The 11132-nt window shown below is 40.6% G+C and overlaps 2 protein-coding genes across 2 annotated transcripts; both read right to left on the minus strand.

The window, feature by feature from the left end:
• Window positions 1-1872: 1872 nt before the first annotated feature.
• Window positions 1873-6761, minus strand: LOC125293589 (perforin-1-like). Its single transcript, XM_048241576.1, has 3 exons — window positions 6679-6761; window positions 5514-6057; window positions 1873-4748 (listed from the first exon to the last, which is right to left on the minus strand). Exons 2-3 carry the CDS (start codon window positions 6029-6031, stop codon window positions 3725-3727), a joined length of 1542 nt encoding a protein of 513 aa, XP_048097533.1. The 5' UTR covers window positions 6032-6057; window positions 6679-6761; the 3' UTR covers window positions 1873-3724.
• Window positions 6762-8909: 2148 nt separating this feature from the next.
• LOC125293006 (perforin-1-like) lies at window positions 8910-10610 on the minus strand. The gene is made up of 4 exons (XM_048240612.1): window positions 10485-10610; window positions 10094-10359; window positions 9116-10000; window positions 8910-8919 (listed from the first exon to the last, which is right to left on the minus strand). Exons 1-4 carry the CDS (start codon window positions 10608-10610, stop codon window positions 8910-8912), a joined length of 1287 nt encoding a protein of 428 aa, XP_048096569.1.
• Between the last annotated feature and the right edge of the window lie 522 nt (window positions 10611-11132).

Genomic DNA, 11132 nt, shown 5'->3' on the forward strand with positions numbered 1-11132 from the left:
TATTTGCCAAATTTCAAATGAATCTGACAAACCCTCTAGGAGGAGTATGTTCAAATTGATCATATGACATCAGTATAATTGTCATTCTTTCTGTTGCCAGTTGGTGGCGCTATGCCAAACATGCATTATGGGCCTGTGAATATTATCATTGACATGGTCTTCAATGACCTGTGAAATTTAAAACATTTCAAGCCATGCATGGTGAATTATGACACATTTATTGTTTATCTGGAAGGGTATTAAAATTAATAATTTCGCCATTTCGTCAAATTACAACATATCAAAAAAAAAGCTTCACAATTTATAATCAGGAACATCTCGGCGTCATGTATACCAACTTTGACATGAATCGGATCAACCGTCTAGGAGGAGTACGTTAAAATTGATCATGTCCACAACGCACACAATCTCAATTACCTCACTTCCTGTGGGCGTGGCTAATGGCATGTTAATACAAAAGTTGTTTGTTTTTGGGAGTTACATACATCCACCAAATTTGGTGTGTGTATCTAAAACTATATGCCAACCACAAGTCACAGTGACATAAGGGGGCGCTATGGAGTTCCTGGGCAACGCCCGGTGCCAAGCTTTTATCCCTGTCTATTCACTGTATCACTTGATGTGTGTGCCAAATTTCATGCGTTTTCACCGATGGGAAACACCTCTTTTGGCATCACAATTCATCACATTTTAGTCCGCACAAAATCCCAAATACCTCACTTCCTGTTGGGCGTGGCTAATGCATTGTACATACGAAAGTTGTTCATCGTGGGGAGATACACACACCTACCAAATTTGGTGTTTGTAGCTGAAAGTATATGGCCACCACGGGATCAGTCATCTAAGGGGGCATAAGGGGGCGCTAGCGAGTCTATGGGCCATACCCGGGGCCAAGCTTTTTTACCTAGCTGCTTTGTGTGACACCTGATGTGTGTGCCAAATTTCAAGACTTTTCGATTATGTTAACCATCTCTAAATATTTGCCAACCACGGGATCAGTCACCAAAGGGGGCGCTAGCGAGTCCCTGGGCCACGCCCGGGGTCAAGCTCTTGTACCTAACTGCGATGCGTGACACCTGACGTGTGTGCCAAATTTCAAGACTTTTCGACCATGTTACCCACCTCAAAAACAGGAAAGCAAAAAAGTAGAATAACAATAATACTGAATAATAATAATAATAATAATAATAATAATCCTTACAAAAACAATAGGGCCTTGCGCCCTTCGGTGCTCGGGCCCTAAATATCAGTATGCAAGAGAGAAAAGCCTTGGATGAATTAAGAGGAAATATCAACATTATTGTAAAATCTGCAGATGAAGGTGGGGCAATTGTGATACAAAATACTAAAGACTATGTGACTGAAGTAATGAAACAATTAAACAACATCAATTTTTATGAACAGCTACCATAGAACCTGGTTGAGAAATACATGAAGGAAAGGGATGCACTGCTACTTAATGCTCTAGAAAATAAATGGTTAACAAAAAGTCAATATGAATTCTTAAAAACTGAACATCCGGTCACTCCTGTCTTTTACTTATTACCAAAAATCCATAAAAGAGAAAACCCCCCACGGAGACCTATAGTAGCAAGTAAAGATTCTCTGTCTGAACACCTGTCCCAATTTGAGGATCATTTTCTTAAGGTAATAGTGCAAACTCTTCCTTCTTACGTTGCTGATACCAGAGATGTTTTGAAGCTGCTGGATGATTTATATACCAGAAAAGTCTTTCCTTGTAACTTTTGATGTTGAAGCTTGTATACTAACATTTTAGAGACCCAAGGAACAAGCATGGGTTCTCCATTTGCCAATTTATTTATGGGTTTGTGGGAAGACCGGTATGTTTTCAATAACAACCCGATAATATCCTGTTTTTTAAGCATTTTATTGATGACATTTTGGTAATATTCGTGGGTTCTGAAGATCAATTGTTGTAGTTTAATGATTACATCAATGGTACTCATCCATCTTTGCACTTCACTATGGAACATAGTTGTGACAAAATACATTTTCTTGACATTTCGATTTTGTTTTAAAAGAGGCAAAAACATTAAAGATGGTGGTCAGCTCTACATTTCAGGAACCCCCCAGGAAGAATTGGCTTGCTCAACAGGTGTATGGCAATTACAGATGTGGGAAATGCGCACATTGTTCAAATACATTTGACACAAAGTCTTTTAGTCACCCCCAGTCTGGCAAGAAATATGAAATTAAAGATTTTATTAATTGCCTCTCAACTCACGTCATATATATGTTAAAATGTCCTTGTGGACTAATGTACATAGGCCAAACTAAACGCAATTTAAAATTAAGAATTGCGGAACATAACGTAGCAATCAGAAATGGTAACTTTGATTATGCAGTTGCAAGGCATTACAGAGATAAGAGTCATGGACCAGCCACTACCCTTAAGTTCATAGGTATTGAGAGGATCAAACCTCAACCACGAGGAGGTAATTTAATCAAACAACTTTTGCAGTTGCATGAACTCGAGTATATTTTTGTATTTTTCTATGTAAATGAATTGTTGGTTGATATGGGTAATGACCGAAATTAAAATTGAAATAAAAAATAAAAAAAAATGTTTGAACATGCAATATGCTTTTTGATACATATATGCTTAAATGACATAAATTGTGTATATGTAGGCCTATATGCAAGCCAAAATATGCAGGATATTGAATTGATGATGTATTGATTGTATTTTCTGGTGTGTTAGAGTGTGGAGTACTCTCACTGGGTCTGGTGTGGTCATGTGATGATGTTACCACCTATTTCACCTGCGGGTGTCAGATTGACTGTGAACGTGAACCTGATGAAGCAACTTGCGAAACGCGTTGTTCACGCCAAATAAAGTCAGCAAAATATACCCTCCAGTGTGTGATGTATACTCTTTGACTTTTCAATAGTTACTGTATACTGCACACCATCAGCACCTGGAGTAAGAAGAGCTGTGCATAGGGATTTTGACCTTTGATACATAATAAATGCTTAGATATGTCCATGTTAATACTTTCAGGGAATTGGCTAGTACAGTAGGTGTTGCCTAGTAGGGCTAAGTAGTGATATGAAACAAAAGCTAAAATAATGTGCATTCAGGTTGGCACACTTTTGATACAAGTGTTAATGGTTTCAGAGATAGTGGAATCACTGTTAACATTTACGCTTTCAGAAAAGGAACTGCAGGCCTAAATTAAACTTTTACCTCATGCAACATTGTGCTGCAAGAAATATTTAGAACTGAAGAGGTCACTGTTGCATTGCTATAATGGACTGTCTATTTAGTTGCTTTCATTTGCATACTTATCTCAGTGCTATGTCTATTTTTCAGAACATTTTACACATTCACAATATAGGCTAACTTTGTGAAGTTTGATGTGGATACTTTCAAATTGCTTTAATACAGACAACATTCAGCTTGAATTTCCTCTTGGGGATCAATAAAGTATCTATCTATCTATCTATCTATCTATCTATCTACATTCAATAATCACTTCCAAATATCATGACCTTGCTCAAATAATGTTCATTAACAAATTTGTCGTTTGTCATTGACATTGTTGAAAGGTATCAATTAGGGCTTTTAGTTTCAGTTCAAATCAGACACAATTTGTATAGCCATAAATGGCAATTGGTGGTTAAATGAATGATTGAATGACTGATGAATGAATGATTAATTAAATGACAGGATCAAAAACAGATCAAAATAAGTCCGTCCATTTCATGGAATAGGCCAGTACATGTTGCACTTAGGACCAATCAGATGTGGATCACATTGAAGGCTGTATGAATATGAGAAAACACCTTGGTTCATCCAGCAGTCATGGTAATGATTTCCTCTTTGTATGGATACTACACAACCTCCTAAGTGATCTTCTTTCCACCACCAGCCTTTGACCCAAACCTGGAGCGAAAGCTGTTGTGTTGTGTCAACGTGTCCATAGCTAAATTGTGCGTGCCATATTGGGTCATAAGACTTGATCCATGCGGTCCTTTGCTCGATGCCACCATAGAAGACTTTAACGTAGCCCTCTGGAGGCCCTAATAGTTTCCCATGCAGAGCCCAGGCCCTGGCCACCGTCACGGTGAGCCAGCCTCTGTGTGTATGCAGGGGGCAGCAGTTTGGGGAGAGGTTGGGATGATCAAAGCCACATGTTTGGGGTTCCGGCTCCTTTGGCAGTCCATTCTTTTGAACATATGCTCTGATCTCCCTCTGAAGGTTAAGTCTCACGGTGGTGCTCTTCACCAGGTGATGAAGTGGACGTATGGAGTAGGACACGATTTCTGGGTTCTTCTTGATACTACTCAGCCACCTATGAAACCCCTCTGAGTCATTTTGGGTCATGGAAAACACCCCTGACCACCTATTTCCACCCGAAACCTCAGTGATGTGGTTCAGAAATCCCTGAGTGTACCCTGTCACACTGTCCTGATTGTTTAGCACTTTTCTGCAGCTGTCACTGGATACAGAGGCTTCTACTTGACCAAGACCGACTGAGAGGCCAGCACTCAGGCAGTTCTCCACCTGGGTAGCAGATATCTGGTTTAAAGTGGACAAGCAGGTACGGATGGACGTTACTCTTTTAAACTTCCCACCAAGATTCACCTGGTGGATGTAGTGTGTTCCGTAGGTATCAATAAAGTGCCTGTACAAGTAGGCGGTGTCATTGGAATATTTGTGTGGAAGAGACTTGACATGTTGATGAAATTCTGGACTCAGAGGAGGTACCCAAGGGACACGGTAACTAGACAACAGAAGAATTGAGAACGATTTTTTTTAGTCTTCATTATAGGCTACAATAATCAAACAAACAAGGCAAATGGGTTTAGCAAGAACAAGATGTTGTAATATAAGTATCAGTGGGTTGCCAACCGTTCCGTAAAATATGGAATTGTCCAGTATTTGAAAGGAAAAAAGATGTGTTCCGTATTGAACTAATGAGAATCAACTCAGTGCAAATCTATGACAGATCAATATAATAAGTTAGACTATGAATGAAGAATGCACAATTTATATAAGATAAAGGGAAACCTTGCTGCTGTCATTTATCCCTCTCAGTTTGTCTATCATCAATATACGAGCAGAGAATGCACTTTTTGTTTAAGCCCCTGTGAGTCACTAGGCCTATATTATGCTGTGAGCATGAGATGATGTCTTGCTCAGAGTTTTACAGTGCATCTGTGCAAGATAACCAACTAGGCTAGCCTACCGGTACTTGCTGCTGAAACAGAAAACCAAATTTGACCAAATTATGCACTCGCTTTACTCAATTATAGAATTTAGAGAATCTACAGTATATGGTAGAATCATAGAATGTAGTATATTATGCATTCATTTTAGTAAATATTGCACTCATTTTTTGTGCATTCATTTCACACAGTTTAGTAAACGGGCCCACAATATATTTTTTTTATAAATCTTGCAATACACACACACACACACATAGCCTATACCCCGTGTTCCTTATTTTCATATCAGAAAGTTGGCTGTATGAAATCTTGACACTGACCGGTAATGAGAACAGGTAAGCTGATGGGTGATGAACGAGGTTTTGTCTTCTTGTTGTTGAGAGGAGGCAAAAATTACCTCGGCAGACTGACTACCCGCAAGTTGCTGGTCAGCAACTCTTTGTAGACCCAGGTCCACTTTCCAGTCATTTGTAATGGATAAGGAGGAGCTTGCTAACAGTGAGCTAACAGAGTTAAAAAAGAAGCTGGACAGACTCTGTCTGCAAGTACTGGAGGGTCTCCAGTCCAGCACGGTCAGGGGCATTTTCTGCGCCTGGTTCCCCATGAGACGATTGGAACACAGCGTACAGGTGTTGGTAGGGGTAAGGTAGGTCTGCAAGTCAGTGACGTAAGCACCTTTGCGCTGAAGCGTTACCACATCAAAACCCTCACCAACCAGATTGTGTCCGGGAACAAAAGGGGCTCTGTCACATTCCTCCTTTTTCCCTACTCTGCAGGCCTGGAGAGGAGCCAGGTGAAGCAGTGACACCAAGAGGCAGAGCACACTTAGGTTCGCCATGTGGCTGCAGAAGGATGTACAGTATGCTAGGGTTAAAAAAAAAAAACACAGGAGACATGTCAGCAGTAGAAGTATTGTATTCAAATAATATTGTAAATTATAAGGTACAATGCTTTGGATGTACATTTCCATCAGTGAATAATGATGACTATGACTTTGGCAACAGTTGGAAACAGTTCCTGTTTCATTCAACAAGTAGCCATACAGCATTGCATTTGCAATCATATAAAAATCATTTAAATCATAGGCAGAGCACACTCAGGTTTGCCATGTGGAAGCTGGGGAAAATAACATCAAAAGAACGTCAACAACCCAAGGGTATCATAAAATCCGCCTTAGCACTAAATGGGTACTAAGTACACTGGATCAGCTTGGCTCGACAGTGGGTTTGCAGGCTGTGTCCTATGATAAAAGGTAAAATATTTTATAGTTAATAGCTTCTCTAGACCTTGCTCTCCACTTGCCTAATAACTCTTCACTTCTTTCATCTAAAAGGAAGATACTGTAGAGGTCTCTAGATTTCTCGGATGTCTTTTGTCTGTAATACTATCGAATACATCAATGGCATAACTTATAAAGTTCAGTATATAATTTCTTCTTGTAGTGGATTGCAGGAAAGTAACTGTACAGCATGTATGCCTACTTACAAGAGATCTTCTTCGATGTTGTCTATACAGCATGTGTGTGTGTCTGCTTCTCCACTAGATTGTTCTTTACTGATAGGACTTTGTCCACACTGTTTCTCCTTTTATAGACGTGGAGGGTAATTGCCTGTTGGTGTAAAGTGTAATCAGGACATGAAAAGGAGTTATTGTGTTTGAACACTACATGCATGTTCCGGTTATGTGAATGAGACTTACAGTACAAGTCATGATTATTGATAGCACATGTGGATTGATTTACATTTAAAAGTCACTAGATATCCCCCATCCCTATAATTACCGTGCTGAGTTGCAGAAGGTGGTTGCAGATGCCTCTTTTCAAGCATTAGAAAGATACAGAATATCGCAGTGAATACAATGGACAATGGAATACAAAGAGACATCGACCTCAGCATAGCAAAGCATTACTTGCCATGGCAAGACAAAATATTGACATTTTTGTAACAACATACTGTAGGCTAATCTCTTTATGGCTCTGGTTAGTAGTGATGTGATTCCGTTAATCAGAAGTTTTATTGAACATTGGTTGTCTAGTTTTTCTCCCTTACCAAACGTGAGGGGGGTGATTGCTGTCTCTTCTTCTTGCAGGATAGCACAAATATCATCCTCTTATGTTCGCCTCCTAGTCAACTGGTAAAGTCAGGAATAAGCCACCAAATCATCAAGGGCACAAGCTACTCTTCAGGTAGGCTGTCTAAGAACTGCATGGCATTAAACAATTTTAACTGTAGAGGTCACTGTTGCATTAATGTTTCTCAGAAGTCTGCAGTTGCCAGTTTTTCTCGATTGCTTGCATAGGCTTCTTCTTCTTCTACTAAAAATGTAAAATCATATTGCCATTTACCAAAAGAAAGACACATTTCCCCAAACTACAAACACCATTCTCCTGTTTTCACACATAGGCTAATTCAAATGCTTTGAACCTTTGCAGAAAAACTCTACTCACAAATTCCTTAATTTCTCACTGCACTATATTCTCATTTAGAAAGCACTGGCATTCGATATAATTAAGTCCAGTCACCACATCTCAAACCCAGTTAGCCGTTAGCGCAATTCTCCAGCTGGAAACCCTAAGAGTCAAAATTGTTCACACACCAACCAGAACCTCAAGTTAGATAGGCTAGATGAAAGTGAAACAGTTGTTTCATTGTTGTATATTGGTAAATGCAACAAAATATATTTTACATTTTTCCACATTATATCAGTTACATATTTTCACAGTACATTTACAGTACTGAGGTAAGTTACTTTTTCCACTAAATTTCAGTTAGAGTAATTTTTACTACAGTACAGTTATACAAGTACTGTACACTTAAACAACTTGGAAATGTGTGTATTTGTTGTGTTTTGTATATTGTGTTCATCATGTAAAGGTGGTTGTTGGGTGGAAAAAAACATAAGCAACATGTACATGTTGTAGTAGCAAGTTTTTTTGCGGTAGTGCTTTGAATTAATCTCATCAGTGTGTAAAGGCTGTAGTGGTGTATATGTTTTTGAGGTCTTGTGTGTTAATGTCTAAAGGCAAAGTTTGTTTGTTTTCAGACAGATTCAATGGTTTTGAGTGTAGAACTTAGTTTTGACCTGAAAGTATAGGACATTTTGGGGGTTGAGTGAGTAGTTATGGATTTGTGTTTAGAGTTTTGGAAAGTGGAGGCATAATTTCAAAAATGCGTTTTAACAATCGAGAAAAACTGTAATATAAGGCTTATGAAGAACTAGGGTATCCATTGTAAGTGTCTTTCTCAGGAGTGTCATGTCATAGATGTCACTAAAATCAAAGCACCTAAGTCAGAAATGTGTTGAGTGAAGCATTTTATTTACATGCAGATAATAATATACAGATAGCAAATCAATCATCCCATACAGTGTTAGTCATACAGGGCTGTCGCCAGGGTTGGTAAAATGGCCAAAGTGTACATATTTCATATTGTCTCTTCTCCAGACACTATACCAGGTTACTGTTATGAACATTTCACATTGCTTTGTCTTACTGAATGGTACTGCCTGCTGAAGATACAATGAGCTGTGCACATGCCATCTCTCAAAAACGGTCACACATAGCGGAGACTAAAGTCTAAACTGAGTTACTGTAAGCATGCACTCATTCCAGAGATTACGTTCTCTGTCACAGATTTTTTTTAATCTAGTTGTTTTAAGCTTCCTATTTAATTTCTACCTCTGAAAAAAAGGAACAGGTTCCAGACCTCGTTAACACCTCATAGCTGTCTATGTACATGGGGACATAAAGATTTAAATGAAAGGATAAGCATCTATCCATCTATTTTAGGGTCTGGGCCAGTAAACATTACACTTTGGGCCAGTCAGATATGGATCACACTGAAGGTTGTATGAAAATGTGAAACGACCACGCTTTAACCAGCAGGTATGGTGGTGACTTCCCGGTCTCAGGTAGATTTCACACCTTCCTAATCTGTCGTCGTGTTTCACGTCTTTGTCCCAAGCCTCAATTCTAAGTCGCTGCGTTGTGTCAACATTTCCCAGGTCAAAGTGTGAGTTCCATACAGGGTTGTTATTTGATTTGATCCATCTTGTTCTTCGGTAGTGGCCGTTATACCAAAATCTAACGTAGCCCTCGGTACGGCCCACAGGGTCCCCCTTCAGACCCCAGGCCCTGAGCACCGACACTGTGAGCCGGCCCCTGTGTGTGTGCAGCGGGCAGCAATCCGGGGAGAGGTTGGGCCGATTCCAGCCACATGCTGGGGGTTTGGGCTTTTTTGCAATGCCATTGTCTAAGATGTACTTCCTGACCTCCTGCTGGAGGTGACCCCTCACAGTGGCGTTGCTCACCAGCTCGTGGATGGGGAGGAGAGAATAGGACACAATCTCAGGGTTCTCCTTGATGCTGTCTAGCCACCTGTGGAACCCGACTGAGTCATTTCGGGTCATGGAAAACACCCCTGGCCACCCATCTCCACCCGACACCATTGTGATGTGGTTCAGAAAGCCCAGATTGTACCCTGTCACACTGTCCTGGTTATTTAGCACTTTTCTACAGCTGCCACTGGATGCAGAGGCTTCTAACTGACCAAGACCCACTGAGATACCTACTCTCAGGCAGTTCTCCACCTGGGTAGCAGATATCTTGTTTAAAGTGGACAAGCAAGTGCGGACAGACGTTACCCTTTTAAACCTCCCACCAAGATGCACCTGCTGGATGTAGTGAGTGCCGTAGGTATTGATAAAGCGCCGGTACAGGTAGGCGGTGTCTATGGAGTATTCGTGGGGGAGGGAGTCGACATGTTGCTGAAACTCTGGACTCAGGGGTGGTGCACTAGGGACACGGTAGCTGTAAAAAAGGAAATGTTGTTATGACAGTACTTTCAGGACAATATAATACTCAAGGAAACAAGAGAGTTGTGTGTTCAGTCTTTGCACTGACCGGTAATAAGAACAGGTAAGCTGATGGGAGGTGAACGAAGTCTTGTCCACTCTTTCTCTGTGGGTGGCAAACTTGGACTCAGCTGACTGACTACCCGCTAGCTGCACATTAGCAACTCCAGGCAGGCCCATGCCCACCTTCCAGTCATTCTCAATGGACGAGGTGGAGCTTTCCAAAAGAGCACTAACAGAGCTAAACACAGAACTGGACAGACTTTGCCTGCAAGTACTGAAGGCTCGCCAGTCCAGCACAGACAGGGGCAGTTTCTGCAGTTGGTCCCCCATGAGAGGGTTGGTACACAAGGTACAGGTGTTGGTAGGGGTAAGGTAGGTCTGCATGTCAATAACGTAAGCACCTTTGTGCTGAAGCGTCCTGCGATTAAAACCCTCACCTTGAGACTGTGACTGGGGACAAAAGGGGCTCCGTCACATTCCTCCTTTGTCCCTACTCTGCAGGCCTGGAGAGGAGCCAGGTGAAGCAGTGACACCAAGAGGCAGAGCACACTCAGGTTCGCCATGTGGCTGCAGAAGGATGTACAGTATGCTAGGGTTAAAAAAAAAACACAGGAGACATGTCAGCAGTAGAAGTATTGTATTCAAATAATATTGTAAATTATAAGGTACAATGCTTTGGATGTACATTTCCATCAGTGAATAATGATGACTATGACTTTGGCAACAGTTGGAAACAGTTCCTGTTTCATTCAACAAGTAGCCATACAGCATTGCATTTGCAATCATATAAAAATCATTTAAATCATAGTTTGTGTAATATTGTACAGTTTGCCATTTGTAAAAAGAAAAGACATGAGATGCTCACCAAACAAATATGCTCTTATTTCTTGTCTTGTGCTCTTCTTTCTTGTCTTGTACTGTCATTTATCCTTTCTTACTGATTGTGTCCTGTTGACATGGTTTCCCCTTTTATAGAGATGGAGGTGAACTTCCTTCATCCAGAAAGTCAACAGAAAACGTGAGTTGGACTTTATTGAGCTTAAATACCGGAAGGAATTGTCCCATCCATGATCAAAGGTTATAAA

The sequence above is a fragment of the Alosa alosa genome, chromosome 4 (assembly GCF_017589495.1).
Source record: "Alosa alosa isolate M-15738 ecotype Scorff River chromosome 4, AALO_Geno_1.1, whole genome shotgun sequence".
In the NCBI taxonomy this organism is placed as follows: Eukaryota; Metazoa; Chordata; class Actinopteri; order Clupeiformes; family Clupeidae; genus Alosa; species Alosa alosa.

Coding starts and splice junctions, on each gene's coding strand:
- LOC125293589 (XM_048241576.1), bottom strand. CDS start 6,031: ATGGCGAACCTAAGTGTGCTCTGCCTCTTGGTGTCACTGCTTCACCTG. Junction 4,749..5,513: donor CTTACCTGTTCTCATTACCG/GTCAGTGTCAAG, acceptor TCTGTTGTCTAG/TTACCGTGTCCCTTGGGTAC.
- LOC125293006 (XM_048240612.1), bottom strand. CDS start 10,610: ATGGCGAACCTGAGTGTGCTCTGCCTCTTGGTGTCACTGCTTCACCTG. Junction 10,360..10,484: donor TCCCCAGTCACAGTCTCAAG/GTGAGGGTTTTA, acceptor GACCAACTGCAG/AAACTGCCCCTGTCTGTGCT. Junction 10,001..10,093: donor CTTACCTGTTCTTATTACCG/GTCAGTGCAAAG, acceptor CCTTTTTTACAG/CTACCGTGTCCCTAGTGCAC.